At 49.4% G+C, this 22,996-nt stretch overlaps 1 protein-coding gene across 1 annotated transcript in view; it reads right to left on the bottom strand.

Moving 5' to 3' along the window:
- Positions 1 to 4,619: 4,619 nt before the first annotated feature.
- The window catches only part of LOC144941963 (carbohydrate sulfotransferase 8-like), a 111,876-nt gene continuing 93,499 nt past the window's right edge, over positions 4,620 to 22,996 (bottom strand). Inside the window, exons 4-5 of the mRNA XM_078868524.1 lie at positions 9,305 to 10,060; positions 4,620 to 7,482 (exon numbers count right to left, since the gene is read on the bottom strand). Of these exons, the coding sequence (XP_078724650.1) occupies positions 6,817 to 7,482; positions 9,305 to 10,060 (1,422 nt within the window). The 3' untranslated portion in view covers positions 4,620 to 6,816. The remainder of the gene's footprint in view (positions 7,483 to 9,304; positions 10,061 to 22,996) is intronic.

Genomic DNA, 22,996 nt, shown 5'->3' with positions numbered 1-22,996 from the left:
TAGGCATGCATTACCATAGGTAGCCAGCCAAGCTGGGGCGGGGGAGGGGGAGAGAGATTAATGCAATTAACAGAAAAAAAATCTACGTAACAAACAAGCCGCACAGATTTTGGAGCAATCAAAATAAATCCTAGGTCTCCCTTGCAAGAAGGGGGGAAATTTTGTTGCAGCGGAATTTTCATCGTCGTCCAATCCAATCGCCTGCCGACTCGTCGGTCTTGAACTCCGCAGTCGATCTTGCTTCGGCGTGTGAGCCGTTATCATCACCGCTACTCCGCGGGGGGTTGGTCATTTCGGGGAGCAATTTATCCGTTACTCTTTGGTTCTTTCGGTAAAGTCACGTAGGTATAAAATAAATTAAATCATGATTTAATTAGAAAACAAATTAAATCATGATTACTTTACCGAAAAAAACAAAGAGTATCGATCCCTGCAGTCACGAAAACTTCAAATCTAGATTTCATTTCTCTGTTGGCTGCCGTTCGGTGAACGGTCTCCATCCGTGGGCCATCATACCTTCTTGCGCGACGTCTTCTGCCCCATCTCACAATCTTTTTTCCTCGTGAGAGTCGGCTAGACATCTCGGTACTTGCATTTGCTTCCTGATCCGATATGTCATTTGGTCACTTTGAGATGTTTCCTTTTATAAATGTAGCACTTTCATAAATGAACGCTGTTGGCGCTATTCCGCTGTCTCGGTTTAATTCCAACCGTGCATCTCTCTATGAAATCTCGACTTAAAGCTTTCGTGACTGCAGGAATCCATATTCCTGGGTCTTTCGGTAAAGTCACGTAGATAGGTTCAAAGAAAATAACAAAAGACTGCGACGTTTCGATCGCAACACAAGCAATCGTTTTTTTCTCCTGATGACGATTGCTTGTGTTGCGATCGAAACGTCGTAGTTTTTTTTTATTATTTTCTTTGAACCTATCTACATGACTTTAGCGAAAGACCCAAGAATATATCATCTTTAAATTTTGATTTAAAGCTTTCGTGACTGCAGGGATTCATATTCTTGGTTCTTTCGGTAAAGTCACTTTACCGAAAGAACCAAGAATATATCATCTCTCTACTCTTCTGTTTGGCACATTTCATATTTTCTTATATTCCCTTTGCCAGTATCCACATCTCTGATCCGCAAGTCCATAACTGGCTATTCACTCAGAAAATGCGCACCGATTGAAAACTTTCCGCTTCAGCAACAGTTGCATGCTGCTTCTCGTGATGAAATTCAGTTTTACGAAAGCATTGCATCGAACTCTTATATGCCTTTTTATTAAAAAAATCCCTTTGGTTCATATACGACAAAGATCCCCCGTATAGCCTTAACAAACTAGTGGCAAGTGATGTTAGCGAGCACCTATGAAGGCCAGAACGCCACACGAGGGGGTGGGTGGCCAGCACCACGCCGGGCCGCCTTTGTCTCCCCAGTGTTGATATTTCCTACACACCGAATCAGGTACTCATTTGAGGCTGAGTCGACCTACGTACAACTATACACGCATACATTGCGGTAGCCCTCACAGCAATTACGTGACTTCACCGTGGTCTTTAATAAAGGAGCCATGCTTCCACATCTACCGCTTTCCCTCCACCTTCAACGACCTGCCATGGCCAAGCGTGGTGGAGCGCACACATCTCGCGAAGCCCCCATTCACGTGGGGGCATTGACGAGGTGCCATAACCTGCTGGCTGAGCCAGGTGAATTCCGGTTCAGCACGTGGAATAATCTCCACCTGCGTCCATCTATACGGGGATAGAGCGTTGCCCCTTTTCGCACGCGAGGGTTTTCTCCAGGTGCTCCTATTTCCTCCCACAGGTAGTGTAATACAATAATAATTATAAGTACATATTGATCTTGGATCAATTGGTACTTATTGGTATTATTAAATAAGCCTTACGACCCGCACAGGCATTAGGAGGAAAGTCATCCAACAAACACTGGCTGTATAATTAAGGGAACATGTAATGGCATTGATTGCGTTGGAACGCCTTAACAGGAGTTGCATAACCCGTGTTTGTAGAGAATGGCCTGCCACGCCTTTTGGCCAGGTCGATAGGGTGTGTTCTTTTTTTCAAGCCGAACCAGCCAAGGAAGGCTTCTTGGTAATGTTACGTGCATCACAATTTGCGTGTATGCGTTGCCCGATGGGGCGTTAAAGCCAGAGCCTCGTGGGTGGGAGCATTCAAACACGAGTAATTGTAAATGGCATCGCTTGGCATAAATCTGTGTGCTGGAGCTAAAGTGACTCCTTATTCTCACCTAACCGTGGGAATCGCAAAAGCCCACGCACCAACAAAAATGCCGGGCTGGATTTCAAACAAACACTGGATTTAGATTGAGAATACAATTAAGCCATTTGTGGATATATACATATTTAATCGTACATTTTTCAAGATATGCTTCAAAGCTCTTTGTCAATCCGCTGCTGTATTAAGTCCCTCCCCGTGTAATTGGGTCCGAGCAGGTTCCAATATCGCTTGCCTCCTGGTTTTGGCTCACGACGGAAATTCTCAGCACTCCCGGGTTTAGTTTGCGCTCTTTTGGTGATCAGGCTTTAATTAGCGAAGCATCCAACTATGGAACGCCTTGCCACTTGAAATCGGGCAATCGGAGTCGGTAGATAGATTCAAGTCAGCTTTGAAAACCCCATTTCTTTAAACGGAGCCTTCCCCCTTGACTTTGGTCGGTTTCCCTGGTTCTGTTGTTTCCTGCTTTTTATGCATTGCGCATTGGCATCATAATGGTGGAATGCGCATTATACATTTGATTTATTATTATTAAAGTTTACAAAGCATAATTATGAAGCCGTCGTGAGAGCCTCTGCGTCATAACAAAGCACGAACACCAAACATCCATGTCCACCCTACTTGTAATTCTAAATTGGCCGAGGCAGCTGGGAATCAAACTCAACGTGGCTGGGTTTATTTGCGCAATTCGCTAACTGCTGCGGCACTGCCCCTGGGGTTTTCTCTCTCTCTCTCTCACTCTGGACTGAACAACATTATCCGTGCTCAATACGCGGTAGTCGCCGATCGCATCGGTAACCGCGTGCAATGTGACTTATCTGTAAATTCGTATCAGAAGGGGATAACACGTTGGAACGGACCCGAGAAATCGTAACTTCGCACGCTTCAGAGACGGCAGAGCTGTGGAAATTTTTTAGTTTAAAGCTCGCAGAGCAAAGCCACCTTCCGATCACGGCTCCCACTCTCGCACAAAACTTCCACCGCCGTGTCGTGTTGCCCGCGCCGTCCTAATGTGCGTTTGGCCACAGGGTTGTATTTTTTTGAGCTGAAGTTTTTAATCTCACCTTGTTCCAAATGAATGGTCGGAGTCAATGGGCGCAATTTATTCCATTAGAGGTAAAGCCGTCGGCCCTGACATTCGTTAGCTGTCCTTGACCCTCCAGAAACTACAACGAGAGATTAGCCAAGAGAAGGCATCCTGTACTTTTCCAACAAGAGACGTTTTAGTGGCAATGCAAGTCGTTTTATTGAGGAGCCCTCACAAACAGAATGTAGTGCTCACGTGACAAGAATGTGGGACCTCGAGACTATTACGAAATGGAAACAGCACACGACCAAGTCACCCCGGATTTGTTCGATCTGAACGGACCTCAGGAGATAAGCAGATTTTGAGCCTGGTTTTTAATTGCATGTAAGACTGCCTGAAAATATCAGGCGTTGTATTTACGCTTGAACTATTTAGATAATTTTTCTGTTGTTAATGTCCAAATGATAAACCACTTTTTTGAGCTGTCATTTGTGGCCATGTCGCTTTTTTTAAAATAAGTTAATATTTCAGTGGGATTTGTCTGGTAGGATGGGGATGATTTCGTTTGATTTGTGTGTTTTGGGGTGATTTGTTCACCTTTCTTGTACTTTGCACTTTTATCATGTTTTTGTATTGTTTGTTGTAACGTTTTAACCCGCCTCGACTGGACATCTGTGAAAAGAGCTTCATAGCTTATCGGATTCCTCCAGTATAAATACATATTCTGATTCTCATATAAGTGAATATTCTGAACTGCACGGTGACCAGTACAGCAATTAAATTATTCAATCTATCTTGATTTGAAGCTTTCGTGACTGCAGGAATCCATACTCTTTGGTTCTTTCGGTAAAGTCACGTAGGTAGAAAATAAAATAAATCACGACGTTTCGGGCGCAACACAAGCGTTTTATAATACCGCCTGGTATTGTGTGGATTTCTCTCAGGTTTCCTCCCACTCGAAGCCAGGCACTCATCAATGGAATAGGCCAACGTAGCAGGACCCTCCAGAAAAAAATTGTCATGTGACTAATAGCTATCAAAGCGATGTTAACCCCCACTTTAACCCACCAAACAATACCCATACACCGGCATCATGGAATGATATCGTGTGTGGCATTACAGTACAGTATTGTACAGTTTGGGGTTTATTTGGGCATACCGGTAATAAATAACCGACGTTATTAAATAAACACCTGATCATACCTGAGATGAGTGATGATCTTGAAACTCTCTGTTTTTCCACTCGAGCACATGCACATACGGACCCACATGAACAATACTGATCAGCACACCGTGCGTACGTAACATCTCTTTATTTAAATGATGTATGGTATTGTCGTAACTTATGTATATTAAACAAGACGGGCGGGCTGAACGCAACGTTTGCAAACCAGGTCTTGTCACACACACACTCCACCAGTGTGTGTGTCTGTGATCCGTTAAGAGCTGGTGCCGTATATATAGTTTTTTTAATTGTGCACTCCCAATACAATTCATATGGGGCGAAACCAGGGCCTTATTTATTTCAGCCGGAGATGTCTGGGGCTGAGCTATGGAAAATATTTTCGAACCCCCCCTCCCCTGTCCACGCCACTGACCACCTCACGGTGGAAAATCTGGAAAATCTACGAGGTCGATTTACCATGATTTCCATTGTGGAGATGGAGTGATGTCACCAATTGTGGGTAACCATCAGTATGCGTTTAACACGCCTGACCCTGCTGATGAACCACACGAGTAAACCGGTTCGTGTGTAATTCGCTTACGGAACCGTGGCCTGGATTCAAACTCGGGTTTCCAGGTGCATTGCGGTGAGCGCTAACCACTGCAAGCATGGCTCGGTTGTCTTATGATTTTACTGCAATCATAATGCCCGGTAAATGTACTTTGAACCCAAGAAGACAGACACCTCTACATATGCATATGACCTTGAAGAGTGACACCAGTTAAAAACAGCTGTCCATTCTTGCGCACGAGTTATTTTCGGGTGATGGGGGTGATGGGGGTGATGGAGGTGCCCGGCGGTGTTGTGTCGTGCGATTGGAGATGTCTCCCAGGCCGTATTGTGTGAGATTATCTGGGCGGCCCTGTTTGATCATGGGATTGCTTCTATAGGCTACACACGAGCCACGTTACACTGTTAACAATTGCCTGTTAAGTCAACAAGAGATGTGTGTGTGGCTGTCAGGTATAAGCGCTTTAATGAATGCAACTGCAGTATCACAGGTGTAATCATCACTCAGAAAAAAAACCCAACATCGTGAATAGGAGAATCGTGATAACATGATGATCATTATCACCATGAGCAGCCGAGAGCCTCATAATAACGATCATTAAGACCATTAATCATCATCATCATCATCATCAAGTTCATCACTGTCATCATGATCATCATGAGTGGCAAATATAATCTTTGTTACCATGATGATGGTCATCATCACAATGAAAAGCAAATGTCAATATCCAGACTCATGATCACCATCATCATCATCATCATCATCGAGAACAGCAAAGGTCATCATCGCGACAAACAGAGGTCATCGTCATGATGATCATGATCATCATCATTTGTCATCATCATCTTCATCGGGAGCATCAATCGTCATCTCCCTAGCGCACGTTAATTTAAATGGCACTTATATGGAACACTGGAAATAAAGAAACGACTCGAACCAATAAAACTCAATGACGCTAGTCTTGTAATCCACCGCAAGCACAGACTCTGTACACAGTGTGTATATGTGTGTGTGTGTGTCTGTGTGACACGTGTGTGTGTGTGTGTAAATGAACCGTGCATGAGGTCTATCGTTAAACCTTCTGAGTGGTGGGATATCTCCTCTCTCGGTGTGCACTATTTGCATCGGTGGCCTATATTTTGACGACGATACCCAACCCCCGAACCAGATTTACCGCAGTAGGCGGTCCGGTTGGGGTTAAAGCACACCTGATATCTTTTTAGATTCGTAAATAATGTGCAATCGAATGCGTCGCACGTACACTGAGTGCGTAGTTGAACGATTCACATTTTGACGCCTACTCCCAGTCAACCTTCGTCGTACAAGCCACGTGTACATCCACTGGCGGCTGTAGTCAACGTCAGCGGGGCGGTCGCTTCTTCTCCTGTGCTGCACCCCCCCCCCTCACGGACCCCCCCCCTGCCCGAAAACTTCCTCCCAGCAATCCATGCTGTCGACCCCTGCCTCTGTTCCAAGTCCAGGCTCAAGTCCTTGCTTGGCTCTTCTGCCTGTGACTCACTACCCGTTCTCATATATATATACACAGTATATATAATATTTTTGTACAGCCTCTTGACATGCGGTTGCGTTCATGCGGAACTGATGTCCCACTGCCGCCTTCTTGGTAAGAAGACGTGAATCTCGAGAGTTGTTGTTGTTGTGTTTTGGAAATCCCGGTTAAATACAGATCCACAATAATGCTCCTTAAATCCGAACCGCAATTGTCACCGCCACCGCTGTGCGCTCGTCGCTGCTTCCCCGACGCGTAAATGCCTGCCGCACGGCTTGCGAGGCCACGCGGGCTAGTAAATGTCGCCGAACGGCTTGGAGTAGTTGAACATGATGTAATCCAGGTAGTAAAAGTCGTAGGCGCGTTGCCTCTCCCGCCTCGACAGCGCCGACAGGTATCTGCGTCCCGTCGCCCGGCCGTCCTCGCCCGCGGCCACCGTCGCCGTCCCGTTTCCGTCTCCGGCGGTCGAACCCCTCCCGGGTTCCTCGTCCCGGTCGGCACGCTCGCCCGTGCCCGCGCGTTCCCCCGACGGAGGCGTCTGGGGAAACGCCGCGGCCTCTTCGGCTTCGGCCGGCACCTGCGCCGCCCGCGCCTCGCCTTCCCCGGGGAACGTGACGTCGTCCGGCACGCCGACGGCCCGGAGGAGGTCGTTGGCGTCCCCCTCCAGCTCCTCGAACTTGCCCACGAAGTCGTAGGAGATGGCGCACGGGTGGCAGAGGCGCGTCGCCGCCTCCCAGTGGATGTCCATGCCGAGGGGGCGCCGCGGGTCCAGCAGGTAGCGCAGGAACTCGCGGAAGGTCACGCCCTCGCCCGAGCGCAGGGCCTCGCGGCTCGCGTTGGCGCGGTAGCGGGCGAGGATGGCGCGGCCGAACAGCGGCTGGTAGTAAGGGTTGGGGCGCTCGAGTTTGTCGCGGAAGGCGGAGACGAGGCGCTCCAGCGGCTCGCGCACGAAGAGGACCTGCCGCGGAGAAGCGGCGGCGGCGGAGCCAGAAGCGGCGGAAGCGACATCAGCAGCAAGAGAGCCAGGAGGAGTGGAAGCAGAAGTAGGATATGCAAATAGAAGGAGCAGTAGCAGAGCCAGAAGCAGCAGATGCAACATCAGCAGCAGCAGGAGAGCCAGGAGGAGTGGAAGCGGCAGTAGGAGACGCCAATAGAAGGAGCAGTAGCAGAGCCAGAAGCAGCAGATGCAACATCAGCAGCAGCAGGAGAGCCAGGAGGAGTGGAAGCGGCAGTAGGAGAGGCAAATAGAAGGAGCAGTAGCAGAGCCAGAAGCAGCAGATGCAACATCAGCAGCAGCAGGAGAGCCAGGAGGAGTGGAAGCGGCAGTAGGAGAGGCAAATAGAAGGAGCAGTAGCAGAGCCAGAAGCAGCAGATGCAACATCAGCAGCGGCGGCAGCAAGAGATGAATTGACAATTCAGGGCATCAACAACGATAACGCTGATCAATAAGATAATCGCCATTACACCTTCGACAACAATCACATTTACTTCATATGTGGTTATCCAACTCTTATTATCCATTCTATCTGGCCTCTCTACATGCTTCGAAGAAGGGTCATTGCCTATAATATATTTATAACGTTAAGGCCACACAGTCTTATTGACGGACGTCTTGAGCTTTTTTGTTGTTTAATGTGAATGGTGCTTGTGCACACACCGCTGCCAACGCAGCTGCAGCATCATCAGCATCACCATAAGTTCGTATCCGTGGAAGTGAGTAACTCAACAAACAATTCGTTGGCCGGTGTGGGATGTTGCTAAGGTCCAGACCAGGGGTCGGCAAACCCCCGGCTCCGAACCCGCCGTGCGGCTCTTTAAGGACCGCTAAGTGACGTCGTTTAGTAAGGGCCGCCTTTCTCGTGTTCGCCACGCAGTGCGTTTGCGGCTCTTGAAATAGTGAGTTACTGGCCCCCGCATACAATCTGTCAGATTTTTGCGTTCCGTTCTCAATGAAATGCGCCGCGGTGGCTAGGAAATGTTAGCTCCCTCACCTGGTATGCAGGAGGTCGTGGGTTCGATCCCGACCCTGACGCCTGCACATCTGGACCATAATAGAGGTTTTTTTTGGGTCATATTGGTCGCGAAAGCCTACGTGTTAAACTGCATTTTTGGAGTTTGCGTGTCTCTCTCCCCGTGGTCACGTGGATTTTCTTCTCCTGGTCCTCCAGTTTCTCTCCTCAACATTTAGAATCAACATCACGCGTTTAGATTATTCGGCTGCCAAAAAATGTCCAGGCGATGAGCCACTTCGTTGAGCTATTATTTGTGAGAGCCAGGTCGCTCCTGAAAAAGAGCCACACAGCTAAGTGGGCCTTACCTGGTCAAATAAACAGAAAACATTGATCATGGGACCTCCTTTGCCAGTACCAAAATATACTAATAGGGGTTTCCCCTTTTTTCTGGCAACAAAACTGACACCTTTTGCAAGGAACCATGCTCACATTAACCACAATACTTGCAGTCAAATGCAAACAAAAAACAATACTCTGATAATTTATGCATTGTCTTTGAAATCAGTTTGAAATGAGTTTCAAAGACAATGCATAAATTATCGGAGTATTGTTTTTTGTTTGCATTTGACTGCAAGTATTGTGGTTAATGTAAGCATGATTCCTTGCAAAAGGTGTCAGTTTTGTTGCCAGAAAAACGGGTAAAACCCAATTAGAAAACATTAAATCGTCACTTTCCAGAATCTCAGCACGAGAGACGGACAGCCTCGTCGCGACCGACGTCCGCTTCTCCTGCCCTCCTCCCCCCCACGAGCGCCGCCCCCCACCCACCTTGGTGTAAGTTGCGAGCCGCCGCTCCACCTCGGCGCGCCCGAAGCTGTCGAGCCTCCGCAGCCCGTTGGCGTAGTGCGCCGCGTCGTGCGCCACCTCCCCGGCCCTGCGCGCCGCTCCGCTCAGCACCATGAGCAACCGCTTCCAGTTGGTGCAGCCCACCTTGGGCACCTCGCAGTAGAGCAGGCGGTAGCGGTCCTCCACGTAGAGGCGCGACACCTGGCGCGGAGACACGGGGGCCACCGTGCCGCTACCCGCGCTGCCGCCGACGCCGTAGCGCGCGCACAGCTGAGCGATCTGCGCCCTGCGCGCCGCCTGCGCCTGAGCCGCCGCCTCCGGCAGGGCGGAGAGGTCGAGGCGAGGGTCCCGCGGGAAGTCGGGGCCGACCCGGTGCGACGGCGGTGACGGTGGAGGCGGTGACGACGACGACGACGATGATGACCGCGGAGAGCCGTGAGGTCTGAACGCCGCGTGGTTGAGAACGGAGGCGGTGGTGGTGGTTGTTGTGGTGGTGGTCGAGGAGGTTGCGTGGTTGCGTGACATTGCAGCCGCCGCCGCCACTGCTTCGTTGTCGAAGAGGTGCGATGGATGGGCTGCCGACGAGAAGACCGAGGAGGAGGAGGATGAGTTGAAGGTTCCAAGTTCTCGGTTGAGGAGCTGCCGCTTCTGTGCCGCCGCGTTCACGGCCACTCGGGCCTCGGGGGGAGAGAGGGCGGCCGAGGAGCGAGCGGGGAGGCGATCGCCCTCCTGCGAATCCTGCGGACGTGAGAGAGGCGGCGGACATTCGTCATCGTCGTCGTGGTCCTCGTCGTCCTCATCAATGTCATCATCATCATCATCATCATCAAATCATAATAATTATTCACTTTCAGTATGGTCAGTGATCACCATAGTCATCATCATCATTCGGTCCCATCATCGCTGCCGTCGTCATCATTCAATCATTTATGATCAAAGTTGTTCGATCACAATCGTTCATAGTCACCCAAACATCAGCTTTCAGTCATTCAACTTCATCATCATCGTCGTCGTCACAGAAGACGGTGACCGCATCGCGCACTTTCAGATGCGCTCCTGTGGCCATCTGAAACGCTCTTCCTGCCGATATTAGAAAGCCATTGGAGCTAATCACACTTTTAAATCATCAAGATTTAAACCAATTTCTTTAGAAAGGCTTTTGGTGTTTAATTCGTTGTCTTTCCCCCGCACCTCCGATTGGCACGGTTGGCCACGCACGGTGCGAAAGAAGTTCAACATACAGTACAGGCATACATACATCGCATCGTGATGCAATAGAAACCTTCACAGCGCCTTGTTGCACGTAAATCTGTGCCGCCCACCGATATGAGACGACACGAGGCTTTTGACGAAATCACGGATGTGAAAATAGACTGCGCGCGTGAACAACCAATAACCCTCTCACAATTCTAAATTGGGAAGGGAATGCGCAAAGTCATGAGAGCCAGCACACGCTGTGCCCAATGAATCTTGACGGGGAGACTGGATGTAATCGTTCAACTGCAGAACAATACGCACGTAATTCAACATTGCATATACATGTGCGTGAAAAAATACATTCAATCGCTGCTGAATGTGGGCTTACCCACGCCATGTCAGTCGTGGGGATTGTTTGACCACACTTCGCTGTACGCTGGTCAGTGTAGGTTGGTGATGTAGGCATGGCAGCGGTCACCCACCACTGATGTCACCACAGCCAGGAATATAGCTCAGGCGGCCGGTTCATAGTGTCATGTTGGTAAGGTGAACCAACTTACCAACGTTACAAGGTCCTCCTAAATTGTCCTTGCATTGTGAATCCTCCGTGCAGTTGCATTCACTACACATCCCATCCATTACTCATTCCCAAATAATGAATATTCCCATACATTACACATTCCCATTAATGGCACATTCCCATTAATTACTCATTCCCATACAAAACCGCCACTGCTTCTGGGGTGAGACTAACTATGGAGCAGCAGCCAAAGGAGGGCACAGAGAGAAATAAAACACCCCGTTACAATTTCAATACTTGGCCAATAACGGTTAATTATTTGATTACCGCTTGACATGTATGGAGTTTCGATTTAAAGCTTTCGTGACTGCAGGGATTATCTTCTTGGTTTTTTCGGTAAAGTCACGTAGAAGGGAAATAATAAAATAATAAAAATGAAACATAATAAAATAATTCTCACGACGTTTCGGCCACAACGCAAGCAGCCGTCCTCAGGTGAAGACGCTGTCTTTCCGACAGACCTGTTCTTCACCTGAGGACGGCTGCTTGCGTTGTGGCCGAAACGTCGTGAGAATTATTTTATTATGTTTTATTTTTATTATTTTATTATTTCGCTTCTACGTGACTTTACCGAAAGAACCAAGAAGATGTGTGGAGTTGTAAAAGGATGAACTCGAATTCGCCGTGTGAAATGAATGGTCACAGTTAACGTTGTGCCACACTAAGCGGCACCGATTTCAGCTCCGGCCCACGGGCTAATTGTTCACCAGCTGCTTGGCGAAAATTCCTACCCACGCTGCATCAAGCACGGGGCACTTGCTCGACCATACTTCACCACGCTGGTCGGGTTGAGTTGATGAAGCGGTGGGGGCAGAGTGGGAAGTTGCGGAGGGGGGGGGTGGAAATGTGATGGAATCGGTTGCAGCCGTGGCAGGGAATTGAACTCAGGTTTGCTGGCTTCATTTGTGACCACAGGGCCGCACGTCTCTGCAAGCGCCGCTTCTCGCGCTTACCGCCACCTCAATTTACCCATCAACATTTCGAGCAGCCGCTGTTGTTTATCGACATTCTTCGCCTCGGGAGAGCAATCCAGCCGGCTGCTATTTATTTATCCCCCCCCCCCCCCCATGCCGCTCTCTCTCGCCTCTCTCTCTCTCTCTTCCCCCCCTTTAAAGTAAACACGCGACGAGACTCATTGCGTCAATTGCTCAATCGGCCGTGAATTCACGCTGGTGAACTTTAACGGGGGGGGGGGGGGGGGTGGTTCGTCGTGAATGTGCGGCGGTGTCACGGGGTGTCGCGTCGTCACGGGGCTCCCGTCGACGTCTGCAGCGAGGGCAGCAGCAGCCGCAGACGTTCGCAGTTTAAAGGGCAACATCTTAAGTGCGCACGCTGCCCCCATGTGTGTTTGTGTGTGTTTTCTTTCTTTCGCGAAGGGAATTCGCGGGTCCAGAGCAAAAAATAACTCTGCCAAGCCCCCCCCCACATCCCCCCCCAAACGACCCCACCATTATTTTTAACTAGGCTAACGTTAATTTCGAAAGAATGGTAATCGTTTACGGACACTTTGTCAATCCACTGCTGGATGAGTGCCCCTCCTCCACGCTGCATCAGTGGCGGGGATGGATTTGTTTGACTGCTTCACGACACCGGTCAATAGGGGGCTGGGGGGGGTGAAGGAGAGAGAGCGAGAGTAGATGCTGGCGGCATAGAAGCATTGCCCATTGTTGACCGCGCTGTAGCCCCAGCGACAGCCTATAACACCTGTTATGCACGGTGCTCACCCATCCAGGCACCGTTCAGCGGATGAGCCAGCCAGAGGGCCAGGTCGGATATCACACGCCGTTGATATTGGCCGCGAATTGAACTCGGGTGCACGGTGCAGTGCGTTAACCACTGCGCCACCGCTCCCCCCCCCACCCCCCATTTCTAAAATTGAATTGTCAAAAAAAAATCCACATTGCGCCTTCTCTAAAAAAACACCAGCGGCTGTTGGGGTGAGACTGACTAACTGCGGAATGGCAGCCACAAGTAGAGAACAAGACGACGGCTTTTGCCCTGCGGCAACGGGTTCCGTTGATGTCTGCAAGGCTGCAACAGACAAGACGTGAAGGTCAACTCCACGAGCAATGCAACAGATTTTTTTTTTTGGCCAGGACAGCAAATGTGTGCGTCTAGGAGGGTGTCGCGTCAGGGCAAAGGGACCGGGGGGGGGGGGTGGTGAGGTCCGAGAAGACGGCCCGAAACTTTCGCACCTCCGATGAGCACGGTGGGCTACGCACGGTTCGAATGAAGTTCAGCGTGTCGTAACGCAGTGCGAACCGCGCTGCGTTTGCTTCAGTGCGGCTGACAACACTTTTTTGGTGCTAATAATAGAGTCGTGCTAGTTATTTACACAAGAGAGTTGTCGGTTGAACGCGCTTATGTGTACCCATAAAAGCTGTGCTTTTTAATGCGTGCATTCAATCTCAAGTAGACAAACATTGAACGGGGTAATTCAACATTTAAATTACGAGAGGCTCTTCGCTTAATAACGCCTGTGCATTTATTTGCACGTGCAAAATTCTAAACCGAGTCGTAAGATTCGTATCCCTCTGGTGGTGTGTCCCCTGCGTCGGGATGTCTCCACCGATCCAACGCACGTGCACGAGCGGGTTTACACGCAAATCTCCACCACAGATGGATTCAAGAATCCATTTCTTCGCACCGCCGTCTGCCCACCTCGCGGGCTACAATAATTATGAAGGAGATTCTTCTCGAGACGCTGCGGCAAAGTCGTCCGGGTTTTTAAAAAAAATGAATTTCGCTGGGCTCTCTCTCACCACGTGACTTCTCTTTCGTGTTGTGCGCGCTGCATTTAGCGCCACGGCGCGTGGATTTATAGCGTCTGTTTGTTTTCTGGTGACTTTGTGTATTTCATATCGGAATCGCATCCAGTGCCGTTGCTGCTGGCGGCAATAAAAGTTGTTTAAAAGTCGTCTCCGCCAAAGATTGCGCAATAATTTCCCATTGCGCAAGAGAGGCGACCTCACTATTGCCGATCGTTGCAGTGCGAGGCGCGGGTGGCGATGATTGAGAAACCGAGGAACGGGTGACTTCACTTCGCCCAACAGGAGCGTGGATGATGATGATAATAATAATCTCGGCCAACATCAGTGGCCGTCAGCCAGACGGGTGGCGCAGACAGCCATCGTTTTGTTGTTTTCGTCTTTTTTGGGGCCTGCATTCGCGCCCTGGATTCTGACTCCGTGGCTTACGATGCAGTCGTCGTCCACTCGAACGTCCGGGACGCGTTGATTAATCGGTGGATTTTTATCTCACATTAACACGGCTTATTTAATGCTAAATTCTTCTGTTGATATGGTGGAGTTTTATCTAACATTAACACAGCTTATTGAATGCTAAATTCATCTGTTGATATGGTGAATTTTTATCTAACATTAACACAGCTTATTCAATGCTAAATTCTTCTGTTGATATGGTGGAGTTTTATCTAACATTAACACAGCTTATTCAATGCTAAATTCTTCTGTTGATATGGTGGAGTTTTATCTAACATTAACACAGCTTATTCAATGCTAAATTCATCTGTTGATATGGTGAAATTTTCTCTCACATTAACACAGCTTATTCAATGCTAAATTCTTCTGTTGATATGGTGAAATTTTCTCTCACATTAACACAGCTTATTCAATGCTAAATTCTTCTGTTGATATGGTGAAATTTTCTCTCACATTAACACAGCTTATTCAATGCTAAATTCTTCTGTTGATATGGTGAAATTTTCTCTCACATTAACACAGCTTATTCAATGCTAAATTCTTCTGTTGATATGGTGAAATTTTCTCTCACATTAACACAGCTTATTCAATGCTAAATTCTTCTGTTGATATGGTGAAATTTTCTCTCACATTAACACAGCTTATTCAATGCTAAATTCTTCTGTTGATATGGTGAAATTTTCTCTCACATTAACACAGCTTATTCAATGCTAAATTCTTCTGTTGATATGGTGAAATTTTCTCTCACATTAACACAGCTTATTCAATGCTAAATTCTTCTGTTGATATGGTGAAATTTTCTCTCACATTAACACAGCTTATTCAATGCTAAATTCTTCTGTTGATATGGTGAAATTTTCTCTCACATTAACACAGCTTATTCAATGCTAAATTCTTCTGTTGATATGGTGAAATTTTCTCTCACATTAACACAGCTTATTCAATGCTAAATTCTTCTGTTGATATGGTGAATTTTTCTCTCACATTAACACAGCTTATTCAATGCTAAATTCTTCTGTTGATATGGTGAAATTTTCTCTCACATTAACACAGCTTATTCAATGCTAAATTCTTATGTTGATATGTAAACTCCTTTGTCAAGGCGCTCTTCTCCTCCCACCCAGATTAAAATACGCTGCCAAGCTTAGCAGTGTTCATTGGAGCGCTGTCTTTCCGACAGCTCTGTGTCTTCACCTGAGGACGGCTGCTTGTGTTGTGGCCGAAACGTCGTGAGAATTTTATTTTGTCATGTTTAATTTTTTCTTATTTTATTATTTCCCTTCTACGTGACTTTACCAAAAGAACCAAGAAGATAATCGGTGAATGTTCATTGTGTTTCCATTCATGTACGTTGTGTGGATTTGGTTCATGTCACCCCCGCAGACACTTCAGGCGCTGTCATTAACTCAAATCATCAAACAAAAGAGTTGACGACTGTACTTAAATAGAAGTCGCGACCATGAATTGCAACAATTGATCGAATTAACACGTTAGGGGCAAATATAAACGTGTCGTTAAACCCGCCACCACCCGACACAGCCAACTTGTAAGGCTTGTCACGTAAACGAATCGGCATGTTCTATTTGCATGACAACGCTTACTAATCGGCTGTCTTATGAATTGATCGCATTATTAGGAGTGGGATTGAATTGTTATCACTCGTAATATGCGGGTCCCTACCATAGGAGCTGACGTCATTGTTTCCCGAGACACATCTACACTCCCAATGTCTGTGGGGCCGTCCATAAATGACGTCACGCGATTTTGGACGATGTTTGACCCCCCCCACCCCCCTCGTCATACGCGTCACAAAAAGTCAGACCCCCCCCTCAAATATGACGTCACAAAGCTCTGCCCCCCCCCCAAACAATATTTCCATTTTGAAAATAAAACATGGTTCAAATCGCTTTAAACTATTGTCACTGTCGTGCGTATTTAATGTGGCGTTGCACTCTGATATCGTAGGAGAAAACATTTATTAAAAAGTCTATTTCATTAAGTAGAACGTGTTGTCTAGATTTATTTAAAGTTGCGCATTTTGATGTGACGTCACATTCTCAACCCCCCCCCCCCTCGTCACACATCGTCACAAATGTCTGACCCCCCCTCCCCCCCTAGGTGCGTGACGTCATTTATGGACTTCCCCTGTGCCGAGGCGTGCCTTCACTAACACGCACTGACCAGCGTGGTGAAGTATGGTCAAATGGTGCCCGCGCCCCTGGCCCCGCAGCGGATGGACAAGGGGGACTGTGGCTGTAACGGCCACGTAGGGATGCAAATAGAAATGTTCTCCACTTATAGACTGGAAATCCAGTGACCGAGACAAGCCGTCCGATTCGTCTGCTATGCAAATGTCGCCCGACGCCTCTGACTTTTCACAAAGTTTGAGGGTCGCGGTGACATCACGCGAATACGCGCTCCGTCCGGGACGCGTCATCATTGGGGCCGTGACGCCTCCGCCTGTCGCCACGGTGGTGACGATGTTGTTAATTCCCTCGCCCGGTATGCAGGAGGTCGTGGGTTCGATCCTGACCCTGACGCCTGCTGTGTATTTGGAGTTTGCGTGTCTCTCTCTCTCGCTATGGTGAGATGTTAATTCCCTCGCCCGGTATGCAGGAGGTCGTGGGTTCGATCCTGACCCTGACGCCTGTTGTATATTTGGAGTTTGCGTTTCCCTCTCTCTCGCTGTGGTGAGATGTTAGCTCCCTCGCCAGGTATGCAGGAGGTCGTGGGTTCGATCCTGACCCTGACGCCTGTTGTATATTTGGAGTTTGCGTGTCTCTCTCTCTCGCTGTGGTGAGATGTTAGTTCCCTCGCCAGGTATGCAGGAGGTCGTGGGTTCGATCCTGACCCTGACGCCTGCTGTGTATGTGGAGTTTGCGTGTCTCTTTCTCGCTATGGTGACATGTTAACTACCTCGCCCGGTATGCAGGAGGTCGTGGGTTCGGTCACGACCCTGGCGCCTGCTGTGTATGTGGAGTTTGCGTGTCGCTCTCCTCGTGGTCGCGTGGATTTTTCTCTGGGTACTCCGGTTTTTTTCCTTCCACATAAAGAGTCAACATGTGCTTAGAATAATTGGCTGCTATAGATGTGTCACGTGATAAGCCTCTTCGTTGCGCTATCATTTGTGGTCAGGTAGCTTCTGGAAAACAGCTATACCGTATAGCTCAATGGGCCTTACCTGGTTAAATAAAAAAAACACGTCAATTGTGAGATTAGTGAGTTGGTGGTGATGATGCGATGCGGAGTTGTGGCGTTGGAACAAGTTTGACCTGACTCTCAAGCCCCTCCCACCCCCTTCCGCCACCACGCAGCATGACGCCGTCAAACAAAGGGCAGCGCGGCCCGGCTGGAACCAGACTTTCTTGTGGGGCGGGGCGTGGTGGCTGACCCACGAGACGCTAAAAGGACAAAATTGTTAAAGGTCTGCAACATAAACGGAGACGTATTTTTTGTTTGCTTACGAGGATGAGCGCTTCCTTGAAAGAGCAGCACGGATAGATAGAAAGATACGGTCGGATACAAAGTGTGTCGAGTGAGAGTTGGGGGAAATTGGTCAACTTTGTACGGATACAAAATGCTATTCGTAATTATTCAACCGTCAGTCGCCTCCTTTTCGCTCTACTATCGCTATGGTTACTGTACCCGTGAACTTTGCTCGTTGAAACGTCCACCTCTGTCGAGGACTCTGTCAGACTGATTCGTCCCATCCACACTCCAGATCACAACAGCACACTCGCTCACTCATTCACTCACCCACGCAGTCACCTCACTGCAGGTGACAACAACACACTCACTCAATCACTAACTCACTCATCTACACACTCACCGCACTTCTGATCACAACAGCACACTCATTCACTCATTCACCCACTCACCGCACTGCAGGTCACGACAACTCACTCATTCACTCACACACCCACTCACTCACCCACTCACTCACTCACTCACTCACCCACCCACTCACTCACTCACTCACCCACTCAATCACTCACTCACCCACTCACTCACCCACCCACTCACCCACCACCCACTCACTCACCCACTCACTCACTCACTCATTCTCTCACTCACCCACTCACTCACTCACTCATTCACCCACTCACTCACTCATTCACCCACTCACTCACCCACTCACTCACTCACTCACCCACCCATCCACTCACTCCCTCACCCACTCACCCACCCACTCACCCACCACCCACTCACTCACCCACTCACTCACCCACTCATTCACCCACTCACTCACTCACCCACCCACTCATTCACCCACTCACTCACTCACCCACCCACTCACTCACCCACCCACTCACTCACTCACCCACTCACTCACCCACTCACCGCACTGCAGGTCACCACACTTCTCGTTCTCCCACTTCCCTGACTCCGCTGGGCTTCAGAATGCCCTCCCACTGCCCCACCGCTCAAAGTCACTACAACCGTTGCGTAATTCAAAGAACGTATCCATTACAACGTCAACGGTGCTGTTTGTTGCTGACCGTTTAGCATGTTGGGCCTTCAGGCCCTTGCTCAGCAGCCGTGCTTAATGCAAATACATTGAACTTATGTAGGATGTTTGAATCTTCATCTTAAGGGCGGTTTTCAATGGTGAATATTGTTTATTACTAGAATCATTTTTCGCCAAACCTTTATTCTGCTTGAATAATTATCACCATCCATTGCGTACTATGAACACAATTAAACCCACAATTCGTTAAATATACCACTAGTTAAAGTATGATGTGTTGTGCATCACTGAATAGGTGCTCGCTGACAACACTTAAAGACAAAAATGGGATAATTGATCTCTTGGCTTGGAGAGGCCTTTTTCATCCAGCAGATGATAGATTATGGCTGACGACGACGACGATGATGACACACAAAGATCAAGCTCCCCCATATAGTCAGATACATTGTTGGGGCAAGTGCCTCCCTATTGGTCTACACACCACACCAGGACCGGTTCAGATAATCTGGTGTTAGCCGTGAGCGGGAATCGAACTCTCCAGGTTCGCAGAGCAGCGCGCTAACCGCTACGCTACCGCACCCGGCAATGCCACACATTCAGCCAATGGCGACGAAGCAAATTGCTGCGATTTAAAAAAAAATTAGTTTGTTTCACGGGATGCTCGTTATCGATCCCCCGTTTCGCGTGCCCGTGCCCCGCCCGAACCCAATAAACATTCAAACGTAGGGCAACATTGGACCAACTTTCGGCCGACGGCATCTGACGTTGCCCCAACGTCGCCCCAACGTTTGCATGTGTACTGGGGTTGAGCAAGGGGGGGGGGGCAGGGTTCGAATCCACAGGCCACAGAGTGCTGAAAGAATTAAGATCTGATAGCGGTTGCCGTGTTACATAACCACCACACACCGCTTCATCACGGGAGGCTGAGAATAGCGGCTGCATCCAGAGAACTCGCGCGCGCTCGCACGCGCTGGGGAGGGGCTGATCGAAAACCCCTGCGCCTGACGAAGGTATAGAAGTGGCCCGGCGACGCGGGGTGAACGGTGCGGTCTGAAGTGACATTTGGTGGTGGCCGCAGTGACTCGGAGATCTGATGCCACGTCAGAGCGCTGAGCTGGCGCGCTGGGACCCTGGGCTGCAATTTTAAAGGGGCAGCCCCGCAATTACTTGGTCACGTCACTGCTGGTGGAAGGGCCTCAGCTAGGGGGCGCCCTAAGGATAGTTTGTCTCACGTGACATTTGGCCTGCTCCTCCACGCTGGTCAGACGTCTTGGATAAGGTTGTGTTACCCACACTTTACCCCACCATACACATTGAGTACTGATGGGTGGACAAGAGGCTTGGGGGGGAAGGGGTCATGAAGCTTGCACCATCGTGTCAACTGTTTCAATGAGTGCCAGCAAAAATACCGATTATATTAAACAATCGATTTTTTTAAATTCATTGGGATTACGCAAGTGGTGATAATTAAACGTTTGACTTGATTGCTACGTGACGTATAAAAGGTGTGGCCCTGGTGAGAATATCGAAGTGACTTCAGAAGTAAATTGGTGACTGCATCCTCCCCAGGACGTTATCTGAGACAGGATGGTGCACTGCTCACTGCGAGAGTTCTGAAAGCTAATTTGTCACTCGTCGCAACGGACAACACGATTCGCAAGATAGTTGTGGGGGGGGGGGGAGAAGCATTTGTTAGAAAGATTTCATAGCGATTACAATTTGTGTGTTTGATATAATCTTGGAATCGTTGAACTGAACAAAAAATAACACCCGCAGATATTATGAACTTAAATCGCTTGAGGAATGTTTCGGGGGAATTCAGCGAAATCTGGAGCGAAACTAAGAAGGTACTCAGCACACCAACAAAGCTCCCGGCGCTTTCCGCGTGTATCCACAGCTAAATCATCGCCCCGGGAGAAAAGCAATTTTCTAGTGACAATGAAGAGTGGCGTGCCGGCCCTGAACAAGTTGTTTGAGGAGTGGGACAAAGAGTTCTTCTGGGCTGGGATTGAAACCTTGGAACATCAATGGACCGAGTGTGAGTTTGACTTCAAGGTGACCGCTCGCGGTGCGGTCGTGGTTTGGGTGGGAGCCGATAGTTTCATCAAGGTCGCTCATCGCTTCCCGTTCTGTCAACCCGTCTCGTACCCTCCCCAACATCTCGCTTAGCGGCCCACCCTCCCGCTACGGACAGAGCGGCATCGGTGCCCGGTGCCATAGAGCTGAAGGGCACGCAGACGAACGCCAGCGCAGCCGCTACATACATCGGTGGGGATGGGGCTGTCAATTAGAAGGTCTCATTACGATAGCCACCCCCGGGCAATTGCGCTCGGCACGGAACGCATCAGCCAGCGATGCAGGAGAAACGCGGGGGGGGGGGGGGTGGAATAATGATCTTAACTTACTGCTAACAGCTGGCCTGCTTGATGAAGGATGCTAATAGTGCACATACTGGCGAAACGATCCGAGGGATATCAAACGAGCTGTATTTTTAAAGGCGCTTCATTTTGCCGACATATGTACCGTTTTAATGAGCAGCCCACACAAAGCGTCTTGTTCCAGTCGCAACTTTTAGCACGCAAACCTCTTGGACGGTGCAATGTTTCCCGCGACTCGCGCGGCTAAACGAACAAAACTGTTTCTACCCCCCACCACCCCCCACCCGCCCACTTGCGCTCTCGTTATTTCCCCAATCGTGCCACATCGTTAGACAAAGTCCCCGTTCGGATCTTTCACAGATGATTTGCAACCCTCCGCGTTAAGAGAACGGCCCGAAGGAAGTGTATGTTGCAGAGCTACCTCTGGGAACGCTTTCAAGGGACCTCTGTTCCACAGACCAGGGGGACATCGCGTTCTCGCCGGCTCTGCCACTGCGCGTATGGTTTGCCACGTGACAATTAAACCGACATTTTTGAAAACTCTCACAAGCTTGAATTCACCTGTAGCGCGGAACCACGTTTTAATGTGATGGCTTATGTGTGTGCAATCATTGGTGGCCGGGCTACGGCCATCGACTCGCTCCATTTGAGATCCCGGATTAATCACAGGTGACTGTATGGATCCGAACCCGGGATCTCGGCTGGACCAGCTCAACTCGCCGACCTCCGAGCCACTGGGCCCCCAAGCGTGTGCTACACTGTTCAAGAATGTCTCCATCTGAAATGTTATACCCTACTCCTCATACAAGGCGACTAAGCAGCAAGTGGATGAGCTGGTAGTCGGGAGCACATCTGCTTTTCGTTCTGACATCATTCTGTCTTCCCGTGCTGCCACTGCACACACGCGTAATGGGTCACGTGCACGTCGTCCGCTCGCTCTCTGGGCAGCACTGCCGCTGAGGTCAGGGACTCCCTGGGAGGAACTGGGTCGGAGGTGGGAGGAAGAATTCGAGGTTAAACCACCGCAGGCAATAGCCGACGCACTGCTGCTGTGCTGTTGCTGCTGCTGATGACGCTGCTGTTGATTATAATATTATGATGCTGCTATCAATGATGTTTATGGTGTTCATGCTATTCCTGCTACTGATGATGATGCTTCTATGCCTTTTGCAGATGATGATGACCATCATCATCATCATAATGATAATGATGGTGCTCCTGGTATTGCTGCTGATAACAATCTGTTGCTGTTGATTATGATGACGGTGATGATGATGATGATGCGTACAAAGACCCCCCGTGTAGCCTGACTGTTGAGAGCGAGCAGCACCTATGAAGGCCGGAACAGCACACGAAGGGGCTGGGTGGCCAACACCGCGCCCTACCGCCTTTGTCTCCCTACTGGCGATGATTTTACACACCGCACCCAGGTACTCATTTGGGGCCGAGTCGACCTAGGGGAGGCCGACGGCCGATTCCGACAATTGTCTCGCTGGGCGTTGGCCTTGAGCGGCAATCAAACTCGCACGGACACGCACACACACACACGCACACACAAACGCACACACACGCACGCACACACGCACACACACGCACGCACACACGCACGCACACACACACACACACGCACACACGCACACACACACGCACACACACACACACACGCACGCACACACACGCACGGACACGCACACACACACACGCACACACACGCACGCACACACGCACACACACGCACGCACACACGCACACACACACACACGCACACACGCACACACGCACACACACGCACGCACGCACACACACACACACACGCACACACACGCACGC

Source organism: Lampetra fluviatilis, chromosome 26 (genome assembly GCF_964198595.1).
Source record: "Lampetra fluviatilis chromosome 26, kcLamFluv1.1, whole genome shotgun sequence".
Classification (NCBI taxonomy): Eukaryota; Metazoa; Chordata; class Hyperoartia; order Petromyzontiformes; family Petromyzontidae; genus Lampetra; species Lampetra fluviatilis.
Note: the sequence above shows the minus strand (reverse complement) of the source record. Positions and strands in the feature narration are given on the sequence as shown.